Source organism: Gopherus evgoodei, chromosome 8 (assembly GCF_007399415.2).
Source record: "Gopherus evgoodei ecotype Sinaloan lineage chromosome 8, rGopEvg1_v1.p, whole genome shotgun sequence".
NCBI classification, from domain to species: Eukaryota; Metazoa; Chordata; order Testudines; family Testudinidae; genus Gopherus; species Gopherus evgoodei.
The window spans coordinates 76444655-76464493 of record NC_044329.1 but is presented as its reverse complement, the minus strand read 5'-3'; the positions used below and the strand labels follow the sequence as shown (position 1 = coordinate 76464493).

The 19839-nt window shown below is 40.2% G+C and overlaps 1 protein-coding gene across 2 annotated transcripts in view; it reads right to left on the bottom strand.

The window, feature by feature from the left end:
* DPYD (dihydropyrimidine dehydrogenase) overlaps positions 1-19839 on the bottom strand; it is a 627421-nt gene that overhangs the window by 40833 nt on the left and 566749 nt on the right. For both annotated transcript variants that reach the window (XM_030572745.1, XM_030572746.1), the window contains one exon: positions 15345-15524. In XM_030572745.1, the coding sequence (XP_030428605.1) occupies positions 15345-15524 (180 nt within the window). The remainder of the gene's footprint in view (positions 1-15344; positions 15525-19839) is intronic.

Here is a 19839-nt window from a genome sequence, read left to right as displayed (position 1 = left end):
AGATCTCCAACATGAAGATTGAAATAAAAGATGTGATATACAAAAAAAAATAAAGGAAGCTACTTCATTAAAATTTGTCTGCAGAGCTGAATTGAAGGGCAAACAAGGTCTCAACTATGTGTAATATTACAGCCACCATCTTAATAGTAGCTAAATTAGCGTCTTTAAACATCAACCCTCTGACTACCCAAGTGCAATCAGCGTGAATGAGATTCCAGGAAATCAATAAAGTCTTGCCAGACCCTTTCAAACTGTTATAGAGCTCTGATGGGTCCCAGAGTAGCAGATTATAGGTTGATGGTAATTACTCCCTGGAACAGCCTAAACTAGATTCCACAGCCTTAATGAATTCTGTATGGTATGAATAGGTCAGTAGGGTGCAGAAACCTTTTCTCTCAACTCCCTCATATAGAAATGGAATACCAACATTTTATATTGGTAACTTTCAGAGATTTGGGGCATTGACCCTTGGGTCATATTTGGATAATATGTGGTGGGAGGGATAGAAAAATTTTAGTAAATTTGTCCATCACAACTCAAAGTATTGCTCAACAACTGAAACTAGTGGCTGGCTCAACGGTAGAGCAAAATATACAAAACTTTAAATGTGTTTGTTATGGAAGAGAAAGTAAGTGGTTGGTGAGGATGCTGGAATAATTTTTATAGTGTGGGTGCTGAGAGCACTGAACCACCTATAATCCCTATATGATGGAAACTATTTCAAGCCGGGTGTGTAGCAGCATCCCCAGCATCCCTAGTTCCAGCACCGATGGTGGTTGGGGGAAGAGAAGCTTAAAAATCCTGCATTATTGTAGACTACAGTTACAAAGTGTGGCATAATAAAGCAGATTTAAATAATGGGAAAGGCCAACAGTAGTAGAAGACATAGAAGCAAACATTTTTATGAGACAGTGGCACTGCATGTTGGCAGGCTTGAATTCAGCTATCAACCCTTCTGATCATATCATAATACAGTACATGGTCTTCAAAATATTTTAGTGGCACATGATATAATGTTAGCACAGTATAGGAAGTACAACTTATACTGAGTATTTTATATATATATAGGGAATACTGTAAATACTGAGGTGGTAATATCTAGGACAAAATATAAGTTCTGGAAGGGTAGTCACTGTAGGCCATGAAAATCAGGGAAAAAAAAATCTTGCTAACAGACTAATACATCTTCCTGCCAATGTAGGATTGGCCCCTGCAGTACATTTGCCAGTTTTTATCCAATTTAGTTTTAAAGGTATCCATAAATAAGACTTACTTCCATCACTTTCATGAAGAGGCCAGTACATAATTTAATCCATTTTCCTGTCAGGAAAATTTTCCACATATTCATCCTAATTTTATTCTTTCTTAACTCATTACTACTAATTATATCCCATAACCCTACACCAAATGATTCCTCTTTCTCCTGGGTGTTTAGTACATTCAAAAACTTGTGGACTGTTGTGCTCCCCATCCCTCAAACACATACACATACATAGTTATCTTTTATACAACATATATATAATGTTTTACACACATTTATAGTTATCCTGTATATACGGTATAAAGGATAACTCTGTGTGTGTGTATGAATAAGTGTGAGTGTATATGTGTGTGTGTATATAGCTATTTACCTATCTATCCAAAATGTATTTTAGCTCTTTTAACCTTTCCCCATAAATTAATCCCTCCAGCCTCCTGGAGCTTCCACCACCCACATTTGGGACTCTGCCTACAGGCTCAAACTACTCCTAAAAGAGCAAAAGGTATGTTATAGTCAAGATAATTAATTTTAAAAACACATTTATAATTGATTCTATGACAGTCAAAGTATAATGGACTATTAAGAGAACACTAAACAGAAATTAACAAAAAAAAAAAAGAGAAGTAATACCTAGAACAACAAATTTTTAGGTTTAAAATTCATCTCTCTTCTGGTGTCTATGATCAATAACACAAGAACAGTTATACACTTGTCTTATTATGAATACAGTTGCTATTAATTACTTGTCTGAAATGTTTCACCACACCAAAAGTTTAGTGTGATGATGCTCTTTCCAGTTCTGCAAATACACACGAGTAATTATATGCCTGTGCCTAGTCCCATTCAACTCACTGGGAACACTCATATGTCTGAAGACAACTTTACTAACAGTATCTACCTGTAAACAAAGAGGATGAACTATTTACTATTATTTATTATTATAAATATTTCTATGCAATCTACATATTTTTAGGACATAGAACTTATTCATACAAGGTTATGTCTTATATAATATCAGGCATCATATAAGTGCATAATAAATACTAAGATGGTGATGGGCATCTTAGAAATACAAATAATTAAAAATTTAGTCTTATCACTAACGGGTAGCTATTGTAGGTAGACTTCTATATAGAACATCAGTTTCTCATGCTAGTCATTATAGTTTAAATATTTAAAAGCACTATCTCCCTTTTGGGGATTCAATTTGTATTATCAAAATCTGCACTTACAAAAGAATAACGTTCCATTAGTTGCTGGCACAAATTCTAACACTTGAACTTGAGACAATTAGTTATCAATCATTACAGATCTGGGTTCTATTCAAATGTGTTACCCAAAGGAGAAAGGTTCTATGGCTGTTAAAAAATCCCTTGAGTGATTCAGTCTTCTAAAAACTACTTTTTGGTGTAAATCAAATTCCCAACATGGCACTGGCCAAAATATGTAATATTTACCCGTGAACTTTTTGCAAAACAGATGATCTAAAAATTTTGTGAGTTTCACCTGGCAAGGAAAATATTTGTGCACAGCTGTTGTAGCACTAAAGGTCACTAGAGAACAGATGATTTGAAGGGAGAGAGAGAGACTTGCTCTCAATGAATATGAAAAATGTGCACTCCTCTGCCATTGAGGAAAATTCTTCCACCAGTAACTGCTGAATGATTGCTATGAAGAATGCTTTATCACCAAGATCCAGACACTCTTTAATATGGTGATTATTATTCCTGTCACAACCCTCTGGTCATCAAACCACAGTGTCTTTTGTCACGAAACAACTATTCAATAAGGAATAATCTAGGAATAAGCCAGTAGCATATCTTCTACCTGTTTATGCTCACAGTAGGAAAATCTTACCCTTTCTATGAGTTATTAGCTGTTCTAACCCACTTTGGAAAATAGTAACATTTGTTTAATTTTGCAATACAACAACCGTTTTTTTCACCTTGCACCACAATTTGAAAAGAACAACACTTATTTCAAAAGAAATTAAAAGCACTAATAGGAGGTAATAATCGTTACGTGACATAAAAGAACCCATAACTGTATAGTAACTATCCATTGTTTCTCCTGCATATTTCCAGAGTAAATTTGATAGGAACACACAGTCTGAGAGGTGAAACAATTTTACTACCATTTGAGTTTTGTATTGTCTTCAGCACAACCAAGGACAGGCCCTAAATTCTGGTGTTGTTCTTGATTCAGCAACCATGGCAAACAAGCCTCAATTGTACAAAGTCCCACAAATGGCATATGCTTAAATAATGCTGAATTCCTCATGAGCTAACCATTTTGTAATTTAAAATGTCCTAATTCTATCAGTGTCCATATAAACATTATTCAACTATGAAATTACATAGAACAAATAAAAGATTAAGCATATTGTTTACTTTTTACTTTTCAAAATCATATTTCTGTTTTAGAAAGGAACAAGATTATGCACTCGCATATGGGAAATATTTGCACCAAAAGTACCCAGGAAAAATAAAGTCATTGGAAATATTTTGCAGACTTGTAAATATATGTCTGAAATATTAGCGATGCAGTCCATTTTTTTCTTGTCATTTTCAGATATATATATCATTCAGGTTGCCTTCTTTATGTAGACAGCCTAAACTAAAGGTTATTTTGAATTGTTTTATCCGAACTAACCCTAAGTAACTAAGAATTGAATAGTGTTAAGGAATGATGATACATACAATGATGTTACATGTGGCACTGGGGAGGTAAAGGGGTAAATGTGCATGGTTAATAGGAAAAGATGTCAAAAAATGAAGCATAATAATAGTGCAATTTATCCTTGCTAAACGTACTGCAGTGTGCTATAATTAAATATGAAAACCTAAATTTATCTCTATGTTCGGCTGTCATTAATTTAACAGGGAGTGCACATGTTCTAATCTAATGGCTGATTTTTTTTTCCATGTGCAGCATATTAAAATGTATATTAGCCTCAAGGTGCATAAACAGAAAATAATAGACCAAAGGTTTTGGCCTGTGGAGAAAAAAATCCATGCTCAAATGTCGTCAAGTAGCTGGTGATGCAGGGGAGACACTCACTTAGCCTCATTAAGCCAAAGCTCTCTTTTGCTTGTCTTTTGTTCTGCATGACAGCAGCCTCTTTGTTGTATAATAATTCATTCCAAGTTCGTTCCAAGCTACTGAAACTGGTGAACTGTGGCCATTTTAATGAGAAGTATTGGTGGTATGCATAATCTGGAAGCCACGTGGATCAGGCAATCACAGAGCACTGCAGCCAGCAAAATGAGATACTGTCGAAATCACAAATTTGTCAAGTTGTTTTTGGACAGGGTATTATAATAAGCATTAAAATATGCATCCTATTACTCCACATCTGCCAGTCAAAGATCACTGTAATGAATGCATGCTGCAGGGTATGACCAGGCCGTTTTCCTAAGTAAAACAAACTGTAGAGTACAAAAAAAAATTATGTATTTTTGGCAGTGCCTAACTTCTTTTCTCTTTTTTAAAATCTTTTGTATCGGGAGTTGGATTATCCTAGCATGATGTCCACTACCAGCAGTGAATGCTGTAAAACCACCACAGTCAAGAAGCCAACATGGATATATTGTTTTTTAGTGGCCACATTTAGCGATTGAGAATACAAACCCCTATACTCGGTGCTTATAGCAAATTTAGCATATAGTATATATAAAACCCACAACAATTAAACCATTTTAAATCCACTTCAGTACTCCTGGCTTTTGTTTTATGTATTTCTCCTGCAAATGGCTTAGCTGTTAGGGATGTTATATTTTTATATAACAACCTGTGGTTTCAGTAAGAAATGACATTGTAGAGAATCACAACATGAACTTCCATAACAGTCTAGTTAGGAAAACAAGTTAATGTTACAGACGTAATGTTACAAAAGTAAACTGTTTTAACTAATTTTTTGGGCCTGGGATTGCTAATAATTGTTTCTGGTTTGGCAAAGGCTGGGAAAGAACACCCAGGGCAATAAATCTGCTAAGCTTTACTTGCTGAAAGGTGTCCATCAGCAGCTTTAGGTCCTGATTGCCATGGGTAGTGCCCCACAGCAGTTCCATCAGATTAAGCTACATGACTGTGGAAATTTCTCCCTATTTCAAGGAAGGAGTGTGAAGAGGAGTAGTAGGGGGAAACAGTCCCTTTCACTATTAATCATGAATATCCCATTAAATATTTTTGTAGCACCTCTTTGGCTCTCTCTAGCCCAATAAACATATTTGAAAATAACCATTAGAAATTACAATGGGAAGTTGCCATAATACCTTAACACAAGAGTCAGTTTTTCCTTAATTAGTGATGAGCCTACATTTGTGCAGATCTAGCGAGGTGACAGAGCCTATTTCAGAGGTAAAGGCTTGGTAATATAAAAAAAGGAGTTATGCAGCTCGAACTTCGATCTTTCTTTTCTCACTTCCCAGAAGCAGTGATAGGGTACAGGGAGACATTTCTTCACCAGCACTCACAAATACATAGAATCATAGAATCACAGAATATCAGGGCTGGAGAGGACCTCAGGGGTGAAAGTAAGTTAAAGGATAGGGACACAGCCTCAAACGGAAGAGGCGTGGCCTCAACTCGAAAAGGGGGGGTCTTTAAATCAAGATTTAAAGGCTCCGGGGCTCTGGCTGCAGCTAGGAGCCCCAGGGCCTTTAAATCACCCCCAGAGCTACTAGCTGCACAGGTGGCTTGGAGCCCCGGAGCTCAGGGGTGATTTAAAGGGCCCAGGGCTCTGGCCGCTGCTACCGCAGCGGAGCTCCAGGCCTTTTAAATCGCTGCCGGAGCCCTGTCGCCGCTACCCCTGGTACCGCTACCCTGCTACCTAGTGGCGGGGTGTCCCTGTCCCTTTAAATCACCACCTGAGCCAGGCTGCCGGAGCCCTGAGTTAGCAACGGCAGAGCTCTTATGGGGATTTAAAGGGTCAGGGGCTCCAGCCGCTGGGGGGAACCCAGGGCCCTTTAAAGTGCTGCCGGAGCCATGCTGCCGGAGCCCCAGGGTAGCGGTGGCAGGGATCAGGCAGCACTTTAAAGGGTTGGGGCTCCCCGTAGTGGCAGGAGCCCCAGACCCTTTAAATCAGCGCCGGAGCCCTGCTGTCGCTACCATGGGACTCTGGTAGTAGGGCTCAGGAGCACTTTAAAGGGCCCAGGGCTCCAGCCTGGGGAAGCCGGTCTGGTCTGGCATGGCGTACCAGACTGTACTGGCTTACTTTCACCTCTAGGGGACCTCAGGAGGTCATTTAGTCCAAACCCCGCTCAAAGCGGGACCAATCCCCAACTAAATCATTCCAGCCAGGGTGTTGTCAAGCCTTACCTTAAAAACCTCTAAGGAAGGAGATTCCACCACCTCCCTAGGTAACTCATTCCAGTGCTTCACCACCCTCCTAGTGAAAAGGTTTTTCCTAATATCCAACCTAAACCTCCTTCACTGCAACTTGAGACCATTACTCCTTGTTCTGTCATCTTGTTTAGTTTTGCCTTTGATTAGCCAGGCCATGAGCCAGCTTGTCTTCTCATTCCTGGCTAGGAATGTTAGTCCTGCCTTCACTGGGCTGCATGTTCCTTGTGAAGTACAGAAAACAAGGAGCTAATATGCATGGGTTCTTTTCTCCATGGGGAGTTCAGAAATTTATCAGTGGACTTCGTTTGTTTGAGCTGAGGCTTCCATATCAGGCTGACCATTCCTTCCTTCAGTGGGAATTTTGCTCCCATTAAGACTTAAATGGGACCAAGATTTTGCCTATATTATATAACACTGCAGGCTGGGACGATTGTTGTATTTCATGTACTTTTTTTAAATAAGGGGACATTTTGTGTTTTGGATCTTTTCTATACAATGCTGTAGTATTTTAATATAAGGGCTTTTTAGATGTTCCTGCCATGAGGCTAGTATTCACCACGCTTCTGCAGATCAGAAGACAGATCCTTTAGGTTCTATGCTGTATTTGGAAGGCACAGAGATTTTAACTTTAATGGGAGGTCCATGTATGCAAAGAACAGACTAGACACTTAATATTTTTACTTTAGGGTGCTAAGAATTTTCTCTGATTACACACCAGATGGAGTCTTCAATATCCTGGAACATTATTATCTCTCATATACTTGCAGATGGAGACCACCTACTATTGACATGCTTTTATAATAAACTTTCTTCAAATCTCCTTTTTAGCACTGTCCTAATTGATGATGAAACTTTAAAATAAAAATCAATCTGTTCCGCCTTTCAAATACTTATTAAACAAGATGTATTTATCGTTCTCATTTCTTTACAGAATCTTCTAGAACTCTCACCTTCGGATGATCTTTACTCAAACAAACTTCAATTTTTGCAAAGTTTCTAAAAGCTGAGTCAAAGATAGTGTCATTTCCTTGTGTGTTTAATATCTTTTACAAAACCCCTACTAGCCAATTTAATATGCAGGCTTATTTTTACCATTTAACTAATGAGCAGATATGCAGGTCACTAAGTGAAGTATATTTTTACATGTTATGTTGATGTTAGTGAAACCACTGTAAAGACACATGCTATAAACACTTTTCATGCCACCAGCTGACACCAATGTATTTCTTGGACATAATTACTTCAGGTCTCTGGAGTAAGATCAGTATGCAACTAATGACAGATTTCTGGGAGTAGCAGACAGGATGAGACAGTGACTACACATATGAGATCAAATTACGTCCATAGGGAATACGGTACCCTGCCTAGATACCCTATGACAACACACTTATCTTAATCACTCTTATTCCTACATGTTCTGGAAAAAACACAGGAACATGTACTTTAATTAAATTCTGTTAATTTTGGATGATAGAGACATATACCGACATATATGTTATAGATCTGTCTTACAGCCATAGTAATAACTTTGGCTCATGAAAGAACATTGTTCATCTTATTCATCAGTCTGAACGGATCATATACCTGATACGAATGCCTACAGACATCTGCAAGTGTAGCCAAGCCCTGAGATAAGTATGCTTTTATAAAGGTTTATTCTTTTTCCTAGAGGGAGTCAGTAGGAAAGATCTGATGTCATCACCACCACCCCCTCCTCTCACTTTGGTGTCTGTTATTTGCATGATGAGATTATATATGAGACAAACCCAAGTCAATTTATCTCTTGCATTTAAACAATAGATTGGTAGTAATGGAAAGTTGACTCCTGGGTGATCTTAACAACAGTGGTTTGTGCCAGGGCCTCAAGTATCTGCATCTTAAACAACCCATCAGAAAAAGTGGTTGTGAAAAGCACAGAGGTAAAAGATAAGCTTTGTCTTCCTCTTCTAGTCTGACAGAAGGTCAAGCTGTCACTTCCTCTGCAGTGGTCATGGTTAAAAGTATATCTACCATAAAGAAGAAGGGTTTAAATTATTGGGGCTATATTTAATGGAATCAGAAACCTATAGAAAACTGAATGAAAAATACCATTAAAAGTTAAAATTTACCAAAGATTACTATTTTGTGATATCCTAAATAATGATGTTATTCCTGATATTTAGAACAGGAACTAACTACAGTATCTCGTATACAGCACTATGGATACTACTGCTACATCGTGACTTCTTAGTAATGAATGTAAAGGTATAAGGGATACCATTCCTCCAGGGTCAGAGGCCAGCAGTTAGCTGGCTGACTGATTAGATCCACACTCTGCACCTGGAAAAAGAGCTGGAATTTAACTGGCTGATGCTCATAGAAGAGGGCAGCAGGAGATGCAAAACTCTCCAGAAAGCTGAGGGGCGGGGGCTGTATGACAAGAGACTGCTACTGGAGTTACTGCTGAGAGAGGAATTGCTCCAGAAACCAAATGGACAGAAGGAAGACTGTGAAATCCTTTGATTACTGAGGCAAGAGACAAATTTTAGACTGCTGAACTTACTGGTGTGATGGAGTGACTTGTTGAAGGAACTACTCAGGCTGCACAGACTTTGAGGGAAAAAATTGTGAGATTTTGATTATTTTTTTTTTGTTAAGAAGGTTTGGAATAAAAACAACTAACCCAGCTGGAAACTGCTTCCCTGGCTTCTGTGAGAGAGCTTCAGATAGAATTACCTCAGGGAACAAGCTGGCTCAGCAAGATTAAAACCTGGTCTGGTAAAAGGAGGGTGCTATAAGATAGATCCAGTCCTTCCAGTGACCACACCAGCCTCAACCATACCCCTGCCAGGGGACCTCTACAGGCCTCAAACCTAAACCCAGCCTGGGGAGCCCTTACTAGCCCCAGCTTGGGCAGCCTTACCAGGTACAACAAAAACACAACCCTTGCCATAGAGCATTGCTGAGTCCTCCCTAACCCTAGCTCAGGGAGCCTTACTATCCTGAATCCTAATCCTAGAACCTCTATAAACCTTGACACTAAATTTAAACCTTGGAAGACTTACCAGCCCCATTCCTAACTCTAAACCAGGGTGGGCAAACTTTCTGGGCCGAGGGCCACATCTGTCTGGGGAAACTGTATGCAGGGATAGGGCAGAGGGTTGGGGTGCGGGAGGGAGTCTGGGATGTGGGCGGGGTGAAGTGTGCAGGAAGGGTCTCAGGGCAAGGGATTGGGGCAGAGGAAGGGTGCAGGGTATATGAGGGGGCTCACAGAAGGGGGTTGGGGTGCAGGAGGGGTGTGGCATGCAGAAGGGGGCTCAGGGCAGGGGTGCAGACTGCAGGAGGGGGCTCAGGGCAGGGGGTTGGGGTGCAGAAGGGGTGCAGGGTACAGCAGGGAACTCAAGGCAGGGGGATGAGATACACAGGGGTGCAGGGTACAGCAGGGAACTCAGGGCAGGGGGATGGGATGCAGGAGGGGTGTGGGGTTTATGAGGGGGCTCAGGGCAGGGAGTTGGGGGGCAAGATGGGGTAGGGGTTCGGGCTCTGGCCTTGCGTCGCTTACCTAAAGTGGCTCTGGGGTGACAGCAACACACACCCAGGCCAGGGCAGACTCCATGCATGCCTGCCCTGTCCCCGGCCCCATGCCGCTCCAGGAAGGGCTGCGGCCCCTGAGGAAGCGGGGGTGGAGGGCTCCCTGTGCTCTGCGCTTGCCATGCCTAGAGTTACCTCCCCTGAAGCTCCCATTGGCCACGAGTCCCCAATCCCAGCCAATGGGAGCGGTGAGGGGTGGTGCCTGGAGGCATGGCCAATGCGTGGAGCCCTCTCCTCCCCCACCTGGCGGGCCGCAGGGACATGGTGCCAGCCACTTCTGAGAGCGGCGCAGGGCCCACAGTGCCATGGGGGGCAATCCTGCCATCCGGATCCAAAGCCCTGAGGGGCCAGATCCAGCTTGTGGGCCGTAGTTTGCTCTGCTCTAGACTGTGGAGCCTTACTAGCCCAAACCCTAATCCTAGCTTAGGGAGACTTACCAGTTCCAAGTCTTAACATTGCTCAGGGGGCTCTACAGCCCCATTAAAATATATTTACATTTCAAATATAAGAAAGGCCATACTGGGTTAGACCAGCGTTCCATCTAGCCCAGTATCCTGTCTTACAACAGTGGCCAATGCCAGGTGCTTCAGAGGGAATGAACAGAACAGGTAATCATCAACTAATTCATCCCCTGTCGCCCCGTTGACAGCGTAGGGTAGGGACATTTCACCGCATGGTTTTGCATCCCTGCCCATCCTGGATAATAGCTATTGATGGACCTATTCTCCATGAATTTTCTAGTTCTTTTTTGAACCCTGTTATAGTCTTGGCCTTCTAGTAAAAAGTTCCACAGGTTGACTGTGCGTTGTGTGAAGAAATGCTTCCTTTTCTTTGTTTTAAACCTGCTGCCTATTATTTCATTTGGTGACTCTTAGTTCTTGTGTTATGAGGAGTAAATAACACTTCCTTATTTACTTTCTCCACACCAGTCATGATTTTGTAGATCTCTATCATAATACATTCCACGCCCATTAGTCATCTCTTTTACAAGCTGAAAAGTTCCCGTCTTATTAATCTCTCCTCATGTAGAAGACATTCCATACCCCAATTATTTTTATTGCCCTTTCCTGAACCTTTTCCAGTTTCAATATATCTTTTTTGAGATGGGGTGACCAGATCTGCACGCAGCATTCAAGATGTGGGTGTACCATGGATTTATATAGAGGCAATATGATATTTTCTGTCTTACTTTCTATCTCTTTTCTAATGACTTCCAACATTCTGTTTGCTTTTTTGACTGCCACTGCACATTGAGTGGATGTTTTCAGAAAACTATCCACAATGACGCCAAAATCTTTTTCTTGATTGGTAACAGCTAATTTAGACCCGTCATTTTATATGTATAGTTGGGATTATGTTTTCCAATGTGCATTAATTTGCATTTATCAACAATGAATTTCATCTGCCATTGTGTTGCCCAGTCATCCAGTTTTGTGAGATCCCTTTGTAACTCTTCAGTCTGCTTTAAACTTAACTATCTTGAGTAATTTTGTATTATCTGCAAATTCTGCCACCTCACTGTTTACCCCTTTTTCCAGATCATTTATGAATATGTTGAACAGCGCTGGTCCCAGTACAGACCCCTGGGGGACACCACTATTTACCTCTCTCCAGTCTGAAAATTGACCATTTAGTCCTATCCTTTGTTTCCTGTCTTTTAATCAGTTACTGATCCATTAGAGGGCCTTCCCTCATATCCCATGACTGCTTGCTTTGCTTAAGAGCCTTTAACAAAGTATTTGTGGTTTCATCTATATTTAGAACCAGGGCTGGCGCTTCCATTAGGCGACCCTAGGTGGTCGCCTAGGGCGCCAGGATTCGGGAGCTGGCATTTTGTGCACTCCCCACGGGGTGCGCGGGAGCTTCTGGTTCCGCTCCGGTCGCGCCCTCGAAGAAGGACCTTCTGCCAATGTGCTGCAGAAAACAGCGGCAGGCAATTGAGCAGTTTAATGACTGCCGCTGTCGCCTGTGGCATTTCGGCGGAGGGTCCTTCTTCGGCGGTGCGATGGGAGCGGAACCGGAAGCCCCCGCACGCCCCGCATGGAGCGCCCAAAATACTGCCCCCCGAATTCTGCCAAGGCGCCAGAAACCCTGGCACCACTCCTGTTTAGAACAGGAAATACCATGACCAGTTAACTAATATGGTGACCATTGTGGACACTATTACAACATGGAGATTGCAAAGCAGCTCAGGTGCAGTGTCATGAGAATCTCTTACAACGAACTTTGTATCCATCATTTTACTCATGTCAGCTAGCACTGGAGGATCCTAGAGCAATAATCTGCTAGTAGACCACCTGCTTTTACCTGAACCTGATGGAAGAAATGGATTACCAATAGAATAGGGAATTACTGTGGATGGCAACATTCAAAATCAGAATGTTTACTGAAATAGATACCACCACAAACAGATCTAGCTATGGTCAGGGCTGATGTCTATACAAGCATAAATGTACTTCTGTCAGATGTAGACATGTCCTAACTCTAAAAGATCTACTCCCTTTGTGATCTTGTTGTTGAAAACTATACCTATTTCTAGCTGTTTCTCACTGGTCTCCACTTCTGCCCAGGGGACAGATCCCCTGTTCCCACTGAAGGCAAAAGGAATTCTGTCACTACTAAATGGAGGAGTATCTGCCCCTTACATTTTTACATTGACTGTTCAATAAATCTGACAGTTTTTATTACTAGTATCATATATTAGCCACACAGCTTTAGTATGCAAAATATTGTCCCTGTTTCTTGTTTATCTTTCCTATAGGTCCTACTGAATGAATTATCTTTCAAGTCACATTAAAACCAAGAAACATTTGAAAAACTTTTATAAAATATTTGTAAACCAGAATGTAGGATTTTGGCTGTCAAATTTTTATAACATGATATCCTTACATAGCTTTTGTACTAGTAAGAATTTTTACAGTACCTCGGTTTGTCACCTTCTTCTTGGTTTTGGATTTGATTTAGAGAAGGAATCAGATGAACACGTTATATCAGCTACTTAACATTCTAAGTATGGAGCTATTTGGATTTGAATATATATGAACCTATAGTGCTTAGCTGAATTTGTAGGTACAGTACATGGAATCCAATACTGATGATAATTTATGAAGGTAAGAATACTGATTCCTATAATATTGCAAACTTAGTTTATGATAACGTAATTAGTTACACTAACAACACTGCTTAGGCATAGTCTTGCTAATTATGATTTTATAAATATTAATGATATCTAGGCTGTGTGTTTGATTCCCTCTAGTAGAGTCATTTATCATGGTATTTCCCTTATATCCAGGCTGCATTATTTTTCTTCCATTTCCTCTTATTTGTTCGTTACTGGACATGCAGTCACCCTGAACTTGGGACTGAAATATAATATACTATTATCTCTTCAATGGTTCAGCCTGGATAAACTTTACATTTTGTCATCTGGTAGCAATGGTCCAATGATATAATTTTGTATTATAGGCAGTCAAATACAAAGTCAGTTATAATCTGTATCTCTTGCTCTTTTTAAATGTCTAACATAGCCAGAAAACTAAATTACATAGGACTTCGTTTTTATTCTTTTTCATGTGACCTGTTTCAAGTTAAGATTCCTTTGAATTATTAAATGCTTCCTTAAAGCATCTTTTCATACTACCTTTTTAAAGTTAATTATTGATGTAGTGACAAGCTGAAAAGACTAAAAATTGTAATTTTTTCCCTTTTCATTCAGAAGGACATGAAAAATATCTTCTGACAATGGCTGTCTATTTAGTATAATAAAAAGGTAATACTAAGATAGAATACTGAATGTTGTTTTACGGGAAGAATTGTTAACACCACTGTATTATACAAAGTGTAAATGCAGTGTGTATTTCTCTGACGATATCTGTTAAAGAGAAAGTTGGGACATAACCTTTTGAGCTAGGGTATAACCACATAAACTTAAGCAGCTGAAAGGAAACAGATTAGAATTTTTTTAAACACTAGTATTCAGAGCTTTAGGAATAGGATTGTCTTTTCCACAGAAAGATAACATTATAATTTTCAGACCACCACAGAGAACCACAAAAAAAAAATCACTAACCTCCTACTGAAAAGAACTTCAGTCAACAGCAACGATAAGCAGAGATTTGGAAGCATTTGACACTGCAAATCCTATTCTTTTGTAATTCTTTACTTTTTACAACATTTTCAACAGGGTTATATTAGACTTTTAGAAGGATAATCAATAGCCATGATGACATAACTGAAACCACTCTTCAAAGCGATCCCCTCTAGTAACTTGAAACAAAGACACAGACTTACTGCTGTGGTGAGATTTTGATTGGTGCAGGGGGCAGGAGAGTGCCATTAGGGAGCCCGTTATATCTTCCTGATTCTGAGCATGGATCTGCAGGATGCCTAGTGTAAGGAAGAACAGTCTTGGGGCTGCTGCAGTCCATACCAGCTGGCCAGAGTCCCCAGCAGGACTGCTGGAGCAAAGAAGAATGATCTAGCTCTTAGGATGCTAGCCTAGAAGATCAGGGACCTGAGTTCAAGTTCCTGCTCTACCACAGACTTCTTGTGGTAGAATCTTGGGCAAGTTACTTAGTCTCTCTTTGCCTCAGATTCTGCCCTGTAAAATGGGGATAATAGCACTTTCCCACCTCAGATGTTCTAAGAATAAATCCATTAGAGATTGTGAAGTGCTCAGATGCTATAGTAATGGGGCTGATGGAACACAACAGGTAAACTGGCTCTGTGCCAAGTAAGCTGTCTCATGCTGGGAGATTTCTCAGATGGCCGATCTATTTGTGTTTGACGTCCTTTGTGTGACCAGAGTGTTGCAAAAGGGTTGAAACATACTATGGATTCTGACCCAAAATCAGCCATGCAAACCTGAATTAAAAAGTACAATGAAGAATTTCTAATACTTTTGGTCTTTACATTCTATATTTAAAAAATAAGCCATGCTACTGTCAATGAAGTGGTGATATCATGTCAATGGTAACAGTTGTAATATGACATCACAAATTGCCTGGTGACTATTCAGAAGGGGACAAAAGACCTCATACCAAATAATTTTGATAGCAATGGTGACAAAATATGGCCACTGCAATAAAAAGCATAACCCATCATATGAAACTATGCTTGAAGCCAAAAGCTGATATCATTAGCCAGGAATCTCAGTGTAACAGCATACCTTTCCAATCAGATCAGCAATTTTGGGTACTGGCTTTCCTTTCTGATGGCACATGGTTGCAGGACTCTGTCCATCCCAGTCTTGAAGCTCCTCAATGCTTTTCAGATAAAGTAGGGCTCTTAGTCCTGTGCAGTAGTCCTCAATCACAGTGAAATCTTGATTCTGTACTGCACTGCACACCTACAGAACATACACCCAGCAGTCAACAACAAATGTCCAATGGTATGTGAGATTACTTTTGTTGTTTGAACTTACTGATGTTCAGGGCCTTAAATGCAACTGTATTATGAACATCAGAATAAATAGGACTCAGGAATTTAAGCTGATAAATTCCTTATCCTTGAGTCACCACTAGTATAGAGCTGGAACATGAATTCTCATCCCAGATACAGCTAGGGCCCACCCAAGCAAGTGGGAGAAGGCCTCCCCAAACAGCACATGCCATCCAGGAAAAGAACACTTTAGAGTGCAGGAAGACTTAGGTCCCTCTCTCTGTATTAGTATTATAATTTGCACTGTGGTAGCACTGAGAGGTCTGGGGTCCATTGTGCTTGGCACTGTATAAACACATATCAAAGAAATGGTCCTTGTTCTGAAGACCTTACAGATACAGGTAGAAACAACAGAAGGATGCCCTTACAACCAACACCTGAAATTTTTTCTCTCTCTGCTAACCCCAACTTGTGGCTATCAGGCCAACTTAAAACTTTAACCAACCACAGTGACGCTGGAAATGAAATAACACTTGGCCAAAAAACCCATGACTGTCTCCCAGGGACCAAGCCATAGCTCACTCATCAGTGATTGGAGTGTCCGATGGGCACCAACCATCAAAGAGCCTAGTGGATATAGCCTGGGCAGCTAAACTCCCAAATTCAGCTATGAAAAATCTCCCAAAGACATCAAATATGGCAGTAAGTATTATCTGATACCAATTTCAGAAATCTCAACCAGAGCACTAAAATGAACTGGAGAAACCACCAACAGGCTCCATGAACCAAATTAAGTACACACACACACACACACACACACACACACACACACACACACACACACACACACACACACACACACACACACACACACACACACACACAATTTCTGCCCGAAGTGTTGGTCCCTAGTATTGCCAAGCACAAGCGGCCAAAGCATGAGTCAGGATCCCACCCCAAAACTATGAATTCTTTTTAAAAAAATGGGATTCCTTTTTATTTATCTTCTCATTTTTTAGCCTGTAGGATCCACTGTTAAAAGCCTTTTCTGTGACCCTGAGAGCTAGAAATGTACTTAAAAAAAAATCCCACAAAAAAATGAGATCCTCACATAATCACCGGATTTCAGGAACTTGGGCTTCAAAAACTAACAAGCCAAAAAAAAAACCCAAACCCCAAACATTGTGAGGCTGACAATACAATTGAAAAGATTTACAATCCTGGGGTCGAAAAGTATGTCTACATAACCAAAAACAAAATGTCTCAGAACCCAGGTCTACAGACTCAGGCTCGTGCTATGGTGCTATAAATAACCATGTGGACATTCCAGATGGCTAAGTCAGTGTTTTCAGTGACTGATATAAGCTTTTATTCATACGAGGATGTCAGAAAAGCAGTAGTGTACCTGCATAAGACATGCATGTAATGAATAAAACAATGAAATGCTCACCTACTTCAAGACAATATAAACACACACCCCCTTCAAAAACTAAATCATAAGATTCACTAGATACTTGATTTCACCACTTAGGGGAAGAAAAGACCTAGGTAACATATCAACATTTTACACATGGTTTCACAGACTAATACAATTTGCAGTTCAGAAGAAGAAAGGTACATTTTAAAATATTGTACACCACAGCTTTGCAGGAAAAAAGGGGAATAACTATAAAATATGCACAAGAAATTTGCTATGCAGCCCATTTACATTACACAAAATCTGTTTCTCTGGAGAAACAGGGTGAACATTAATTAGGTCTGTTATGCCTTCCATAGACTTAGAGATTTTCTTTTCAGGGCAATTACAGAGAACATCATAATAATTTCCTCCACAGGTTATTTAACTGAAAACCCAACTGATGCTTTATTTAAAACTCTTTGTTCGCTAAAGGATTCTATTTTTTTATCATATGGGTAACACTTTTATTAGCTATTTAAAAAAAATATTTAAAATATAAGAAAATACAGTTAAAAGCCATGCTATGTCATGTCACTTAAAACAAGTTCAGATTCTGTTGTCGAATTTCTGAAATATTTTGACAGGATGTGTACACATGAGATACACTGGAGGATACTTGTTCTAATCTTATAAATAGAGAGGCTTTTACTTTTTTTCCATATTATGGTGCAACATTATGAATTGAAATAACCTAAGAATGTGCAGAAGATGATAACAAACAAAATCAGAAAGGGTGTTGTGATAATTTAAATTTACTTTAACTGTGAGCTCAGCTGTAAAAATATGTGAAAGTTCATAAGATATCACAATAACCTATAACGAAAATGTTGGGAAAAGCTGAATTAGTCTAAATAAAAAGACTACCTATACAACTCAAGGACTGTGTTGCGATCACACCTGGCAAACAACAGACATGGTCTGGAAACTAATGAACCAAAACCGGTGTGTTGGAAATGAGGCCTCACTGGTGGACAAACTAATGAAGGGAGGGGCTATTCCAGTCATCATTCCCTTTATGGATACTTAAAGAGATTTTTTGGGGAAAAGAACAGCCAGAGGCCACTGAAGCAAGCTTCACCATCATGGCTGCCACCCGCACTATCTCGTGGGATCCTGGACCTTCGTCATCCTAATCCTGAGAGATGTCCTGACCTGCCTGTGCGAGACAGACGGACCTAGATAACATTGCCACTGCTACTGGCTAGAGTTGAATCCCAAACACGAACTGAGATTAAATGGGATCGGACTTTAACAAAAACAGCAGCAGCAGCAAGAAGCTACATATCATTTCAATCAACTTCTTCTCTTTTACACACAAGAATAATTATTACCACTGTTGATATCATTTAAAAGACTGTGAAACAAGGGTTTTTTCCCCTTCTCAAACTCTCTCCAGTTAAAAGGAAAGAGAACAAGGTATATTGTTAAAATGAAAGCCTTACTTAACATTTCAAATACTTCAACTGGTTCTCTGTCTTTTCTGTATCTTTAATAAAAGGTTAAAAGGATCTTTAAAGGTGTGTTTGTCATGGTACTAAGCAGGCTGAATTATCTGTATACCGAACCTTGTTTAATACTATTTAATGTTGGACAGTGACAGGCACAACACCACTGGAAGGATGGAGGCTGGGGAAAGGAGGGATGGTGCTTCCAATCCTTTACACACACAAATAAATATATTGAGCAATTTTATCTCAGATAACCTAAGAATAAATTTTAAGGGCTTGGTCCTGAGCTGCATAATGCAAGGGTAACTCATTAAGTGAAATTCTCTTTATATGATTTCACTGGGGAATGCACCTCTGTAATGCATCACAGGATCAAGCTCTATGAAACTGCAAGCATGAGATGCACACATACATTGCAGGATCCCTACTTATGTACAGTAAAAGAAATTACCGCCCTAATATATTGATAAATAACCATGGATACATCTACACAACTTTGTCAATGGGATCTGGAAAAAGCTCTGCAGCGAGCTAGAGTGAATGTGTCAGCAGAGTTCTTTTTACTACTTGTTATATGTTTGTTTTTAATAATTTGCTTCTATTTGAAATATTTTTATTCCATATTTTAAAAAAGTAATATTTTCAATAATGTGTATTTATTACATCAGTGATCATGAAACTTTACAAATGGCCTGCTGGGATTTTATAATTATCATTACAAACACAGTAGGGTCAAATCCTGAAGACTTTACTGAGGCACATTTCCCACTGGGTTCACTGGATTTTGCCGAGAACAACTGCTTTTCAGGGAAATACCCACACATCAGCGTGTCATGTTTTGTTTTGTTCTTTGCAGAGAAAGCTTGAGGGCTGCCCCAAACTCGGCATATTCTACAGGATCTCGGGAGGCTAGGGCCATCCATGCAAAGCCTCTGTGCCCCCGGACTGAGCCAGGACCCTGGAATAGCCCCTACCAATTCACAAGCTGTGCAGTTCCATTTAAAGGCTTCCCCAGATGGTGAACACCTTCTTGGGAGAAGTGGCAGGGGAGGACAGGATTATTTGGAAAATATATTTCAGGTAGGAGGTGTATTATCTTTTTCATATAATTTCTGTGGGGTTGGATGGGAGAAGATGTGTACCTCTCTCTAGCCCCAATCCTATTTCCCTCTCTCCTCACCCTCGAGCTTCAGTCTTCACCTTCCCCACCAGGATGGACTCTGGAGTCCATGGAGAAGCTCCTGCAGAATCCAGGGTGGTTGTGGAACAGATGGTGCCACAGTGGCAGCAGTGAACATTAGCCCCACAGTCCTTCAGTTCCATCCCTGCCCTGTATCTCCCAACACAATTCCCAGCTAAGGAGATACAGAAAGTTT